This window comes from Rhagoletis pomonella, unplaced genomic scaffold (assembly GCF_013731165.1).
Source record: "Rhagoletis pomonella isolate Grant_MI unplaced genomic scaffold, Rhpom_1.0 Rhpom_scaffold_00001, whole genome shotgun sequence".
Classification (NCBI taxonomy): domain Eukaryota; kingdom Metazoa; phylum Arthropoda; class Insecta; order Diptera; family Tephritidae; genus Rhagoletis; species Rhagoletis pomonella.
The window spans coordinates 14,813,079-14,829,284 of record NW_023458555.1 but is presented as its reverse complement, the minus strand read 5'-3'; the positions used below and the strand labels follow the sequence as shown (position 1 = coordinate 14,829,284).

General features: G+C 34.7%; 2 protein-coding genes across 4 annotated transcripts in view; both read left to right on the top strand.

Moving 5' to 3' along the window:
* Positions 1-16,206, top strand: part of LOC118739770 (chloride channel protein 2-like) — a 156,910-nt gene that overhangs the window by 99,177 nt on the left and 41,527 nt on the right. The gene's annotated exons all lie outside the window — the stretch shown is intronic.
* On the top strand, positions 692-7,227 carry LOC118739761 (uncharacterized protein DDB_G0283357-like). The gene is made up of 5 exons (XM_036471271.1): positions 692-951; positions 1,745-2,014; positions 2,126-2,348; positions 2,413-2,629; positions 2,771-7,227. Exons 3-5 carry the CDS (start codon positions 2,144-2,146, stop codon positions 5,967-5,969), a joined length of 3,621 nt encoding a protein of 1,206 aa, XP_036327164.1. The 5' UTR covers positions 692-951; positions 1,745-2,014; positions 2,126-2,143; the 3' UTR covers positions 5,970-7,227.

Genomic DNA, 16,206 nt, shown 5'->3' with positions numbered 1-16,206 from the left:
AAAAAAAATTAAAAGAAAAATAGAATTGCTTGCTTTTGTTTTGCATTTGAGGTGTGCGTGCGTGACTCGGTGAAAATGGCACAAGGCGAATGCATACGTAATCACGACGAGTTATTGAAAACTAAAATAATGCGAAAGATTACTGGAAAACAATAGATAGCAAAAATTCAAAAAAAAAAAAAAAACAAAATCACACAAGAAGCAAATAGCCAAATAATTAAATCATTGCATTGCCACGTGCATAAATTTATGTTTTTTGTGCTTTTATATGTTTTTCGTTTTTGCTTAATTTTGACAGTGTTGTTTATAGAATTCGCGTGTGCATTGCTTTCGCCGGCTATTTTCTGCGATGAAATAAACGTATTTTGCGTAGACATATGTCTATTAAATAAGCTTTGAGAAGGAGAAAGTGTGAGAGGAGGGGGTAAGGATTATCGATCGCAAGGTTGCGTAAAGTGAATGCGCAGACGGTGCTGGGAGCCGTGCACGTAGACAGTCGGCAGTTGGCTCGCCCAGCAAATCGAGTGTTTTCTTCAATACGACCTTATTTACTATTTTATTACACAATAATTTGTTTGCTTTTCAGCAATATTATTAAAAATGTTTATAGCTTGAATTTGTTTTGTAATTTAATATTTGCTACTCGAACCAACTTTCAACTTTTGTTTATGTTTTTACTTATCTTTTTTTTGTTTTTTTTCCCCCACAGAATTGTATAAACTGACGGGCGAGATCCTTGGCGAAGGCGCCTACGCCTCCGTGCAGACATGCGTAAACATCTACACCGATTTGGAGTATGCTGTAAAGGTGATCGATAAAATACCGGGACATGCGCGTGCGCGTGTTTTTCGCGAAGTGGAGACATTCCATCACTGTCAGGGACATCCGGGCATTTTACAATTAATTGAATTCTTCGAAGATGATGAAAAATTTTATTTGGTTTTTGAAAAGGTAAGCCGCGTCACAACACGCTCTTATGTACTGTAAAAATTCTATGCGAGTGCTTTAAAAAAGTTTTGTAAATGCTTTTCTAAATTTAATTTTGCCATTTTTCTTTAAGTCAAATTTGTTTGAAATCTAGTCTTGTCAATTAATATATACATCTGTATTTGTATATTATTAAATAGATTTATTTTAATTTTTTTTTTCGAAATCCATATTTTTCAATTCCATTTTTTTTTAAATAAATTTTTATAAGTCAAATGTTTTTTGTCCATCAATCAGTTTGAAATCTATGCTTTTTTTAAAACAATTTTTTTTGCAGATCAAATTATTTTAATTTTTGTTTTCAAATTTATTTTCCTTTTCGAATCCATTTGTTTTCAAATCAAAGTTTTGTCAACATCCCGTTTTTTAATCTATTCGATTTTTGAGATCAATTCAATTTTTAAAATCCTATGTTATTGAAACCTAATTGATCTATTATTAAATCGATTTTTTTTCGTTTTTTAAGTCGTATATACATATGTACATTATTGAAAGTAAAATTTTTGAAATTAAAATTTTTATGTCTAACGTTTAACCTTATATATGTATGTAATATTAATTTTTCGGTACAACTATTTTTAGATGCTTAAAGTTTTGTTAAAATTTTAAAATTAAAATAACTATGCTTTCTTGACACTTCAAAGAAAAATAAAATAATTTTTGAAAAAGAAAAATCGCACATCCATACACAGTATGCTACTTAAAACAGAATTAAAAAAAAATAATTAATTATAATTTTTTTACTCTCGTTTTCCAGATTAATGGCGGCCCCCTTTTGAGGCGCATCCAAGAACAAATTTGTTTCTCAGAACATGAGGCAGCGCAGATTATCAAAGAAATCGCATCTGGCTTGGATTTTCTGCACAAGAAAGGCATTGCTCATCGTGATCTGAAGCCGGAAAATATTTTATGTGTAAATCCGGAAAAATTGTGCCCGATTAAAATTTGCGATTTCGATTTGGGATCGGGCATCAAATTCACCACAGACGTGTCATCGCCGTCGGCAACGCCACAACTGCTAACACCAGTGAGTAGAAATAATAAAATGCAAATTTCCCGCTTTTTTAAATATATACTCCTCATCTCTAATCTTTTTGTACGGCTTATAACTTAAACCTTAACGTTCCACTTTTCTTAGGTCGGTAGCGCAGAATTTATGGCGCCCGAAGTTGTTGATCTATTCGTTGGCGAGGCAAATTACTATGACAAACGTTGTGATCTGTGGTCGCTTGGTGTGATTGCATATATACTATTGTGTGGCTATCCACCATTTTCGGGCAACTGTGAACAGGATTGCGGCTGGAATCGTGGCGAGAACTGTCGCACCTGTCAAGAGTTGCTCTTCGAGTCCATACAAGAAGGTAAGTGAGATTCGGGAGTATAAACCACACTACTTTTTTATAATTTATTGTTGCATTCTTCTAGGACGTTTTTGCTTTCCCGATGCTGAATGGACGGACGTGAGCGAAGAGGCCAAATACTTAATTCGTGGCCTGCTCGTCAAGGAAGCGCCAAAGCGTTTAAGTGCTGCAGCCGTTTTACATCATCCATGGATCAAATTTTCCGAGGAAGAGAATCCGGCCGATAGTAAGAAAATGGAAAATCGGCGTAAAGCGCTGCGCACTCCTGGCAATATTAGGCGGTAAGTTATTTAATGGAAAATAAAAAAATAAAAATAAAAAAACACAAAGAAGCTGCTACTTTTGCATAAATGCTCAAGTTTTATATGTTTCCTATTCATTTTCTAACATTGTTGTACTAAAATTTAACCTTTACTTTTCAGCAATCAATCTGCGCGCGAAATATCGCAATTCGCCGAATCGGCAATGGCTGTGAAACGCGTGATCTTGCAACACTTCTCCATGCGCTACGACTACATGAAGGAGCGCCCGAACATCTATCAGCCGTCGCAAATACAGCTCGAGACTCACAATGGCGGAACGGATAACAACAGTCCGCCAGTATTTATTAAACCACCACCGCCACGTAGTCGCTCAATGAATAATACGCTGAGCGTTAGCAATAATCGATCCGTCTATGGCGGTCGCAACAGCAATTTGTATGCCACACGGCAATCAAGTCGCTTTGGCAGCATCAATGGCAGCGGTGGTGGTAAATCGTCGAGCATCTTTCAATCGGGCGCATCATCGTTCAAGACTCTGAACGTGCATGAGGAGGACGATGACGACGAGGAGGCGCTAGAGGCATTCGGACGGCTCGACGAAGATGAAGAGTGGGCGCATGTGGGCGAGCGTCATGTCGGAGAATTTAACGCTCACGACGATGAGGAGGAGATGGGCAGACGTAGACATTTTCTAGATGATGCAGAAGATGGGAGTGACGTTGAGAACTGTCACTATCATTGGCGCGATTTGGATAATGTAAATGAGGAGTTTGAAGGCGAGGATATGGAAACAAGAAGCAGTGATAATTATACGCCACATGACTTTGACGATTACAACAGGCGCCCAAGATACTATGTAGATGGCGATCAAGATGAAGAGGAGTTGTATATGGGCGGAGATATGGAGCAGGAACATAATCGTTATCGTCATGGCGATTATGGTGATAATGCTATTACTAGTGATGCGGAGGATAGTTCCTGTGTTGGGGGTGATGACAAACGCAGTAAGACAACATTACTACAGGGTGCCATGCAAACCAAGGAGGGGGAGAGATCAGCAGGAGCTGAAAGTGCTCTTGAATTAAATTATAATAGATTACATAATGAGCGTAAGGATGCAGACGCAGAGGATGACGACGAAGAGTGGAAGGGGCGGAGAGTTAAGGAGGAGCGAATGTTTGAGAATAATGCTTATGTTAATGTTGATCATGATAAGGTTAAGGTTAATGCTAATGATGATGATGATGAGGATGATGATGATGAGAATAATTTGTTTGAAAGACCCGATGTTGATGAAAGCGTTTTCAAATACAAGCAAGAAAACATCGAAAAGCTAAAGCAACAACAGCAAAACGAGTTTGCTAACGAAACGAAATTGAATTTCAATACAAATTCAAATGGAAAAGCAAAATTCAAAACTTATTATAACATCCAAGATAATAATATTGAATCAAAGAATGTTGATAATGATAATAACTGTAATGTTAATCGTAGCAGCAGCGGCACAGGCAGCAACAAAGCAAAAGATTTGTTGCTGGCCGCTGAACAATGCCAACTTCCAATCAGTGATATTAATAATATAACAATCACCAATTCAAATAGAGAAACAAAAACAACAACCGATGCTGGAGCAGAACATACAACAAAAACAACAACTCTCACCACCAACGACAACAGCAGAAATGCTTCGAAGGCAGAAACAGAGGCAAATAAAGCAAATATATATAATCAAATCGATGGAGGAGGAGATAATATTAAAACAACAACAACAACAAATGAAAATGCTAATTTATTGGCTAGTATTAGTGATTTGAAAGATACGCTACCTGAATTTAATGAGACTGCAAATATTGTTGTCGCCACGTCAGTGAACGGAGCCGCATTTGAGACTGCAGCAGTCAATGACAATGATAAAAGAATTGCTGCTAAGCGCGAACAACCGTCAGCGACTCAAAGCGACGATGTAAACGAGAACATTTTCGACTCAAGGGCTCCGGTAAGCGCCAGAGGTAAACATCAGACGTTGCAGGACAAAGAAGAAGCAGCGGTTGACGCAAATGCAGTAGTGCCAGCGGCTTCCACCACCAGCGCGGCGACAACAATGCGAACGACTTTTGGCAATCAGCAGCAGCATACACAAAAACAACAACAAGTACAGCAACAGAAGCAGCCGCAGAAGCAAAATCAAAAACAACAGCAGCAGCAGCAGCAGCAGCCGCAAAAACAAAATAAAAAGCAGCAGCAACAATTACAGCAAACTCAAAAGCAACAAACTTTATTGAAAACTAAACGTTCGCCATGCGCTAATAAAGCACAGCGTAATGTGTGCTTTGCGCTTGGCAGTGCCGGCGCTCGCGGCGTCGGTGGCGGCGGTGTTGACGATGATTACGATGCATATCAGAATAATAATTACGATGCTGAACTTGAGGATGATGCCGATGAGGATGATGATGCTGCTGTTTACGGTAGACCGCGCTCGCACAGCACCAACAACGCCAATGCGGCCGGCTATACGCGTCGCCAGCAACAACAACAACAATACAACAATAAACATAGACGCTACTCGCAACCAGCAGCCGGCAACAATGCCAACAACAGCAAGCAGCAACAGACTTCAGGTCAAACGGCTGAAAATTGGCGCAACCGTGGTGGCATTTTAATAAACGGCGCCAACAGCGGCGATGGTGTAACTGCCAACAATTACCGCAACAAGTATCGTTCGCCAGGCGTACATTCGCCCGGTTGGAATGCAGCAGGTCAACAACGCAGCAGCGGTAGTGGTGGCTACTACTACAACGCTCGCTCCACTAGCGGCAACAGCTATAACAACAGCCACGTTAGTGTAAGCGGCGCTTCGCCACCATCCGACGATAGCGGTAGCGGTTCTTCTGGTGCCATACACAACTGGCGCAATGATTGCATCTATACAGGTGCACGCAATTGCGGCATGCAACAGCACCGTAGCTACCAACATCCAACACAGCCACGCTACTCGCCCACCCAAGAGGGCGGTGTAGGCGGCGGCGGCGGCGGCGGCTATGGCGCCATAATGCGCGCCCAAGTCTTGCGAAGTAATCAACACCAGCCGCGCATAGGCTCAGGTCGTTTCACGCATTCCCCAACGGGCGGCATGTATTTACAACAGCAGACGCGCGGTAGCGCCGGCGGCGGTGACAGCGTCGGAAATGGTTTTGTTATGGGCGGCAGCAGTGGATCACCACCATCACCTGGTACACTAGGCATTGGACTCTCACCGCCGAGCGAGAGTTTGTTAATGCAGCGACGTATGCGCTTAGCAGCAGGCGCTGGACAACATCTAGGCAGCGAATACTGTCAATCGGCAACGGCTAGTGGTTAATAAGCGAAAAGTTTACTACTACGAAAACTTACATACATACATACATAAATACGTATACATATATTCAAAAACAAAACAAACAATAACATTCATGCAATTTTGAACACAAGACACACGTTTTTTTCGTACGTTTTGTTGTTCCACATTTTCCCCTAAGAGTACCAACTCGATTTCAATAATAATTGCAAAATTAAACAAAAAAAAACCTAATAATCCAACATGTAATTGTGTGCGTGAGTTAAGGTGAAAGGGGGAGATTAAATTAACAATACCTACTACGACATTTTTCGTTGAGAAATTCTGAAACGTATAAGAAACTAGCGAACTATTTTGAAGTTAAGTAAACAAATTCTAATTTGGCGCAATGCATTTTTCGAGATTTTCGCACGTTTCAGAGACTACCAATTTAACAATTTTAGAAAACTCGTGTCTTAGCATTCTTCCCTCCCGCTTCAACCAGTTGTGCTCACCCACGCAAGCTATTATCCTTTTTCGGTTTTTACTTTACAAAAAATACATACAATATTTTTGTACCTTTCTTAATTTCAATATTTTGCTCTCACTTGTGTAACGGGAAAATTGTGTGCTGAGTGAAAAGTGCCCGCTGCAAGCAGGGTGGAATGTAAAGAACTTCACAAAAAAATTGAGGATTTTTTTTTGTTCAACTAGAAAACATAAAATCACAAAAAGAAAAAAAGTGTGTTTGAATCGCAAAAATTTTGCTAAAACTGTACAGCATATGTGCGCCCTTTGGCCTGCTTTTCATTTTACCCTTACAGCGTACCTTCCACTCAGCCCATCACAAGCTTTCCAAAATTCCAAATACACATAATTTAATTATAATTACTTTATCACTATTATCTCAAAAATTTGTCTTAACAAAACAAAAAAAATGTTTCAATTCATTTTTTTTCCAATTTTTTACCAACATACTTATGTATAATTGCAATTGATCTTTTCGAACGATATTTTCGTAATAACGACTGGTAAACGCAATCGCCAAAAAAAAAAGTAACAACTATGTAAAGTTTGTTGTATGAAGATTAAGAATGTGTTTGTTGATGTTAAAAAAAAATATGGCTGTTAAGATGGAAAAACAATGGCTTTTTGGCGGGCTTATATAATAAAGTGTATTATGAACGAAAACAACAACAACAACAAAAAACAACACTGGAATCACATCACCACCACCACTCATGTAGTATATGAAGTGAACTTTCGCGACATAATACACTTACACACACACACATATATATATATGTACACAAACGCAAACATACATACACACACAGTAACATAAAATTACACTTCGTTCATAAAATGTTTATAACAACACCAACAATGTGTGAAAAGCGTAGAAAAAGAAAAAACATTTAAACATCGTACAATCCAAAAAGTCGTTCACTTTTTTTTATAAAAAAGATATGATAATTCATATAATTTTTAATAATTATAAAACGAAATCGTAAACAAAAAGAAAACACTCTGAAGTTTGATTTTTTGATAAATAATTATATTGTAGTATCTACTATATATGTATCTACTCTTGTTGTGTAGCAGAAAGATGTTGAAGTTTACAAACGGACAAATGCAGCTGAAGTGATCGTAGACGAAGCTGTAGCTATTATCAATTATGTATGTATGTATCTGAGCGCTGCAGAATTATTTTTTTTTTATCTGCAAAATTTGTTCGGTTTGATAAAAGAAACAAAAACCAAATTTACTTTGATTAAAATAAGCTAAAGAAAAAGAACTATTTGTAACTCCCCGTCCCAGGCTTGCGTGGTGCAGTTAATAGTAGTTGTAGCAAATATCCCAGTAAAAAATTTATGGATTCTAGCAAAAAGCGGGCGATCAACAAATAAAATGTTTGTTGATTCCTCGCTTATTGGTACTTGTCGGAGTAATAAAACGAGCTAAGGAATAGACGAAGATAACTCCGCTTGTTCTCGTTTCGGAGGTCAAAATAAGCTCAAACGAATACTTCCTTTGTCCTTCGTAAGGAGCTCAAACGGAGTGCTTGCCCGTAAGTACACGCAATGTTAAAAGTAAGTATAAAATGCACAAGTCTCGTAGATTTGTGGAAGAATCCATTGCTCACGAAGGAACTATCTAAGATTAATCTTTGGTTGATCCTACTTTTTTTTTTTTTTACTGGGGCCTTCTGTTATAGCGCGCTATTTTTTGGTAATATGATTTGTTTGCGTTGTAAACAACGTTGAGCGTCTAAATATATGCTACGAAGGCTGTATGCGTGATAACCGCAGCAGGTGAAAATAAATAGTTTTAAGTTTGTATGACTGTGGCAAATAATTGGGAGAACGAGCTTAGTTTTAGTACATAAAACTGTTTAGATTTCTTCAGTGTATGATATTGAGCGCCTAAAAGTTAATTAGCCTCATTGCGTAAATCGTAAATTAGGCTGAATTGTACGACCCGACAACATTGACATTGTCTACTGTCGTGCTGAAGTAAGTGAACAACGAAAATCAAGTGCTGTAATTTTTTTCCGTTTTAATACATTAGTCGAAATTTTAGGCAATGACGCGAAATTTTCGATACGATTCGACTCTCGAAAAACGACTTGCATCCGACACATCTCTTGTAATGAGGGTGAATATTTGGAAGACTCGTATATTGCCTTTTTGGTTGTTGTTGTTTCCAACCGGGTGGGTGTATGATGTATTTTGGAACGAATTTCCGTCATCCCTTGCCAAATTTAGTTTGGAGACAAACCGGTTTCGGCGTTGTGCCATCTTCAAAGAAGTGGTAGTTACGGCTTTTTGCATTTCAGGTGACGATATGTAGTTTTCGGAGGTCAAGTAATTAAATTATTTTGAAGCGAAATATCGAAGATAAAACGTTACGTTCAACGTCGCAAAATCAAGCATACTTTTAGGCGCTCACAAAGGCTACGTATTCATAAATATTTATGCTTGTGTGTGTTCGAGCTTTAATAATTGCAGCAGGGCTGCTTTTTATTCAAGAATATCTAGGGTTCTAGATAAAAAAAAAACAAAAAACATTGGACAACAACGGCGATAGAATGTGTTGGAGACCAACAAAATATTTCGTTCTATTTTTATTTGCTCTCAAAACGAAAGCAATGCGAATACGTTCGAAAACAATTTTCTGTATTATTATAGAGCCATATGCAGTTGAGTATCAGGAAAGGAGGAGGGGTGTCGCTCGAACACACGCTTGAATGCAAAATCGGAAATAATTAAAAAAAATTAAATTTTCAGATTACATAGTTTTGTCTTTCGTACAAACTTTATTATTTGTTGTTCCTCTCAACTCATGTAAGGTATCTCCAAGTGAGCTGCTCCTCTCAGAGGGAAATTGATCGGTTATACTTTACGATGACCTCTAGCACGAATCGTATTTTTGTGCATTAGGGTGTAGCACCACCCCACAAAAAACTTGATTTTGTTTTTCCAAATTTCGAGACTTCCGCTAAAAACTTTAGGAAAAATATTAAGGTTTACCTGAGCTGGATCTATTTGAAAATACCTTCGAAAATCGAGTCTTTTATAAATAAAATTAGTTCTTAAAATATTTTTTCTAAACAATCAGCTCAGTGATGGAAGAGTTTAAGTTTAAAAAGTCTGCTTAAAAATGTTTGAAAAGCTAATCAACAGAAATAAAAATAGTACGATTTTTGGAGGTATTTTCAAATCTTTATATTCTTCCGAAATTGCAACACCGTCCAGTAGCAATTAACCGTGATGTACAATTAGCAGATCTTTGATTAAATGCAACAGCAGCTAATCAAGCAAACTTTTACTAAACCGCCAGATTTTAACTATCCGAAATTTGTTCACTCAATTTGACAATTCTATGAAATCAGCTGATGATTTATTTCCGTGAACCCGGTTGTAAGAGTTTCAAAAAAATTTCCAGGGCCGTTGTATATTATGGAGTTGAGTTGAAAAATAGTTGCATTTAAAGATAACTGTTACTAGTGTATTTTCGAATTTTCCAAGCATAAATGTTGCTTCACCAATAAACCGTTGTGTTTTCATTTAGCCAAGGTCTAAATTAACCGATGGAATTTGTGTATGAAAAAGCTAAAATAAAATTGGGGTCAGATTTTCCGTGCCAATTAAAAAGAGTTCAACTAGTCGGTGGTGCACCCTAATGTACATACATATTTTATCATGTATATCAACGCGGCGCACTTACAAATAAATTTATGCGCCGAAAGTAAAGTGATAGAAGTTTTAATTTTAGGATTTAATTTTCAACAAAAAAAGCAAACGAAAAAAATTTATTGCACTCAATTTTGATGCTAAAGTTGTTGTATTTGAATACCACAAAAAATCAATGACAGCGAAATGAGATATCAAATTGGCTGCAGCGGCTCAACATACACCCAAAGAGACATACAGACACGCATACACTAAAGTGTTGTAGCCAAAAAACATATCTGGAGTTAAGCCATTTATGCTTGCATTGATTTTTGAAAACAAAAAAAAAATATTTTATATAAACTTTAATGTACTCGTACATATGTATTTATCTTATACTCGTACACATTTTCTGTTAAAAAAAAAATGTTAATTATTTCGAAAGCAAGTAAAAAATGCAAAAAAGTGCAAATACTAAAGCGATCAGAGATGCTGCATATTGCAGTGAAGCGCGTGCGAAAAATTCCATTTAAACTTACATTTAATAAACAAAAAAAACACATATATACATACATACATACAACATACACATGCATTCATACATATTACACACATATAAACACTTACTACACAATTCGCTAATATTTAACACTAATTAATACAAAACAAACAAAAACACAAAATACAAAAAAAAAAAAAATCAAACCAAATTCCCTCTCAAAAACATTTTTATATAAACTATATATATTTTTGCAACTCAGTGAGGTGAAGTTTAAGTGAGAAGAAGAAGCTGATGCAGATGATGATGATGATGATGATGATGATTATGATGAAAAAGTTGGAAGTGTAGAGCTATGTAAACGGCAGAAGTTGCAGTGGGCGAATAAGCGAGCGAAACGAATTTTAGTATGCTAAGCACATTTGATAAAGTTTTTGATTGATACACATACATACATACATACATATTCTAAGAATGATGAGATGATGATGATGCTAATATGAAGAAGAGACCCAAGCGAGTTAGTAGCAAAAATAAACAAAATAAACCAAAAAAAAAAACAAAATCATAAAAATTTATAAAATCAAGATGAGTAAGAAAAGAAAGTAAGAAGCGATGATAAGTACTACACATAGATACACTAGGCGACAAATGAAAGTGCACATCTTGTTCTAATATAATATTCACAATTATTTTCATGAAATTTTTTTGCATTAATTATTTATGAAAATATAGTTCATTTTATAATATAAACCGTAAAAATCAGAATTTCACACTTTATATAAAGTTCACAAAAATTCAAAAAACTTTAATAAAAATTTTCAACTTTTAATTGAGAATTTCTATATGCAGTTTTGTCGTTAATTGAGTCTTATGCCTCTAATGGCTTACAATCTCGTTGATTTTTGAGAATTTTTTTTTGTAACGGATTTTTTAATTTTGTCCCATATAAGCATTCATTTCTTATGAAATAAAATGCGTGAGACCGTTAGCAAGAAAATTTCAAAAAAAATCAACGCCAGCTTTTATAAATTGCACATGTCGTCAAAAAAAAAACGCAAAAGCTGTATCCAAAAAAAAAAAACAAAAATCAACTTGCATTTCATTGGACTAAAATTGAATGGGCTACACAACTGCATACTAGAAATTTTGAATAAAAAGATGAAAATTTTGATAAAATTTTTCGGGATTTTTGTGAACTTGTACCTACTGTGTGAAACTTTGATTTACATTACATATATGGTTGATACATACATATTATAGAATGACTTATATTTTCATAACTGATTAATGCAAAAAATTCTTCATGAAAATAATTGTGAATATTATAATAGAACAAGCTGTACACTTTCATCTGTCGCCTAGTGTATGTTTGCACATGCGCTTTGCAGCTTTCCCCGTAAGTTTTTACCGCGCTTTGATATGCCAGCTGCAGAGCGCATGCGCATGCAAGCGCGGTGGAGATAATTTTGCAAAGCAATCGAACAAGAATGTATGAATGGAATTATAAAAGGCGAAAGCAAATAATAAATAAAATAAAAATACGAGAAAAAGATTCATAAAAAATTATAATAAAAATAAAAGTCGAGTATCAAGCTAAACGATAACAAGAAATTAATTGTGTTTTACTTTTTTTATTTTTCAGAACGGTTGTTTGTGCAAATTGTGCTGGAAATGGGTGTTTACTGCCGAGTGAATTTCAACTCCTTTCAATTTGAATTCAAAGTGACTTTGGTTGAAATACACTCGGAAGTGAATTGCAGTCCCTGCCTAACAATGTTTTTAGATTTCCCTTAACTTGAAATATTAAAAAATTATATTTGTAATTACATGCTGCAAAAGTCGGATCGAAAGGTTAAAGTAAGTATCTGGAAATTTACATACAATTAAAATTTCCATTTTTGGCCTTTAGGCAGCAAGGGGTCGCTCACCTCTTCACCTCCTCGAAATAAAAGGAACGGAAAATTGAAGCGCTTGCAGATCAAATTCTTTACTGCCATATTACGAAATACAATTGATGGTACACTACGAAAGAGTAACTAAACTCAAACTAAAAGTTCGTCGTGCACCTTCGAAAAAATATGAAACATTTGTGCTGAATTTTATAACAAAAAAAAATAATGAAAAATGCATCCTATTTTTGGTCCTTTATTTGAGGAGTTTCCACTGGAAATTTAATGGGTGCAACAAAACAAAGTACGCTGTGACCTCGAAGTTCTTTATATCCTTATGATGCTTCCAAACCCCAACGGTACAAGATATTATCAGCCTCCCTAATAAAGGTTAAAAGTTTCTTGGTAGATCTTAAGGTCATGGACTTTGGCGGAACGGAAGTGCTGCAGTCTTAGTTCTCCGACGTCGGAGACGGAAATCCATCGCTGTGTAGAGGCCAATCCGGTGCCTATATATATGAGAGCGTAGGTGATCACGACTGGTTAGGTAACCAATAAGCAACTTTATGTTGGCTTTATTCAAAAGACTTCCGTGAACGGATGTTACGATTCGAGCCCAGGTTTATCAAGGATGATCGGTTCAAACCGACAAACGATTGTAGAGGCACATAAACATATGAAGCGTAGGACAGTGCGTATGAGTAACGAAACTTAGACGTATACTTGCGGTGACCATTCGTACCGATTTTGGGGCGACAGTACCGATTTTGAAAAAGTTGTCCCGCCGAATATTTTTTTAAAGTCGGGACGTATAAGTGTCCCGATTATTCATATTTGTACCGCTTAAATCCCGATTTTCCTTGTTTACTTCTTGTAATTTAATAGAAGTCGCGGTGTAGCCCGAAACCAATTTTTCAGGCGTGGCAGCAGTTTCGTTATCTCAAAGAACACAGAATATATGTTTCCGTCATTCATGATTTAATTTTCTTTTAGGTTTTTATAATTATTTGCTAAGTTTGTTGTTTTTTTTTTTAATGAAACCAAGGCGAATTAATATAAGGTGATAGCAGGTGTACAAAAACAAAAATTTACATGTATTTTGTTTTTGCTTTGGCGGCATAAACTGTCAAAATCTGTGTAAGAGTGTGTGTAGAAATTCAAACAAAATTTTTCAATTTGATATCAGAAACCGTGCGGCGAAACACATACACAAAATCAGCTGAGCTAGTAACACCACCTTATATAAATTCGCCTTGAATGAAACTATAGAAACTTGAATTTCATAAAATTATAAAAAATAATACTTGTTTCCTTTAAAAATTTACGAATTTGAAAAAGATAAGCATAAATATCGGAAGGTTAATAAAATAAAGACTTATTTCAAAAATTAAATTTTGTGGGAAAGTGCAGTCAAGGTTTGATCAATTCATACAGTTGGTATACCAAAAGATAGATTGAAATACACATATAGTCGCCATTTTTTTTTTAAGTTTAGTCATCTGTTACAAACAACTTATCTCCTTAATTGTGTGACGATATCCAAAAACGTAAATTTTGAATAACGTCTTTATATTCTTAAACGTGCAATACATTGTATGTATAAATTTTGGCGATAATTTTTCAAGTTTGTTTCTCTTTGATTTTTTGTTTATGTATATTAAACGATACTATTTATGACTTTTTATTCTAAAAACAAAATTGTATGTTTTCATTCTCGATTCTTCAGAAATGCCCCGATATTTGCCCACAGAAATCTGGTCACCTACTGTACGTATACTTACCATGTAGGCAAAGTACTAGAGCAAACTATACTTATTTGTGTACAAATATCCTTATCAAAATTATGATGACACGCCCAGCTATATTCAAATTAAATTCATTAATTTTATTTGGTAATTTGCTATATTGCAAATCATGTTAATTGCTTGTGATGGTAAATCAAGCGAAAAAAAGATGAATGAAATAATTTTAAACGTGCTAAAGAGTTTATTTTTTGTTCTTTTCATACATACATATGTATAATGTATCAACATATAGAGTATATGTATGTATGTATTCCATGAGAATTACAGTGATACATAAGATTAGATTTCGCTCAGCAAATCGATTTGCTTTTTCTTTTTCTTACTTTATAAATGTACTCAAATTATAGATAGATACATATACATACATTTTCTAGTAAAATAGTTTTATATAAACGATTACAAGTTTATAATTATTAACTTAAATACTACTCACATTTGGGTTTCAGTTTCAATTATATACATATGTACATACATTGTATATTTGAAGATTGAAAAGTATGTATGTATGTATGTAGATATTGCCTTATTATAAATGTTTGGTTTATGTATACGTGTGTGTATTTGTATTTATAACGGTAATAAACTGCTTAAAGATATATACAAACTGCTTAAACATATATACAAATTTTATAGACTATGTACATATGTACATATGTATGTATTTAAATAATGTTTGGACTTTCTTCTTCGTCTTCTTTTACTATATACATATTTATTTGGCAGGTTTACGAAATGAAATGGGGCTTTCTATCTTAAAAAATATATATATTTTTTTATTTGATGAAAATCTTTAACCAAATAGAACTGCTAACGAACTGGCGCTTAACAGACTCAAAGGGACTAACAGCCTTATTACATCGTGCGACTGTAGAATAACAATATGGGTATCAATTAAAAGGAAAAATGCTGTAGAACGAATAAGTATTGAAAAATGTCTTTTTAAAACTTCTTCCTTGAATATCCTTGGATATTTCCAATATTTATTTTTGAATAAAATATATGTCAAGGAATAATATGTTAACTACCACATCCTTGAATTTCGTCCTACTAACTTTATTAGTCTTAAATAAAAAAATTTACACTTCTAAGATATTGATAGTTACAATATATATTATGGAACCATATATGCGCTCTAAAAGAACAAACTGATGATGTCCGGTTTAAATACTTTAGTTGTTTTGGATTCAGCCAGCCTTTTACCTAGGGGGGCAGGAGTTTATATTGAGGGAACAATTTTTTTAATAATTTTTTTGTGTGTAAAAAAAATAAAAACTTTTGGATTTAAGAAAGTATAAATTTTCTGGCATCCTTTACAACGATATCAATTTTTTAGTAATCAGTTTGTAATTTTTTTGTTTAAAATAAATTTTTTTTTATAAAAAAAGGTATTTTTTACTTTTAAGTGTTTTTCTCAAATTTTTATATACGAAGTATACAAATACGCATATCAGAAGAAGGTTTGATTGCGTTTACGACGATATGGCTTTTTTAAAAATCGGTTAGTATTTTTTTTTAAATATTTGTTTGCTAAAAAAAATGTATTTTTTCCTTTCAAATGTTTTTTCTCAAATTTTTACATACGAAGTATACAATTATCCATATCAGAAGAAAGAAGCGATACACATTTATTTAAAATCAGTTCAAAATTATTTGAAGTGTAAGGTTTTTAACTTTTCGAAGACCCGACAGAATTTTTCCTTTTAATTGTTACCCACATTGTTAATATACAATGCATCAGATCTTTTAAATAATTTTTTTATTCAATCATATCCTAGAAATTTCAAAATTCTTTAAAAAAAATCCTGACGTCTCAGAGAGAAAAATTAAAAACGCAGTTATACTATATTTGGCTCCTAGTTTTGTGAATATATTGATTTTTTCGTGTGTTTTAAAAATGTTTGGTTTTTGTCG

Bases quoted from the DNA above. Each gene is read 5' to 3' on its own strand.
- LOC118739761 (XM_036471271.1), top strand. From the start codon at position 2,144: ATGGCGCCCGAAGTTGTTGATCTATTCGTTGGCGAGGCAAATTACTAT. The intron at 2,349-2,412 runs GTAAGTGAGATT...GCATTCTTCTAG, and splicing joins CTTCGAGTCCATACAAGAAG to GACGTTTTTGCTTTCCCGAT. The intron at 2,630-2,770 runs GTAAGTTATTTA...TTTACTTTTCAG, and splicing joins ACTCCTGGCAATATTAGGCG to CAATCAATCTGCGCGCGAAA.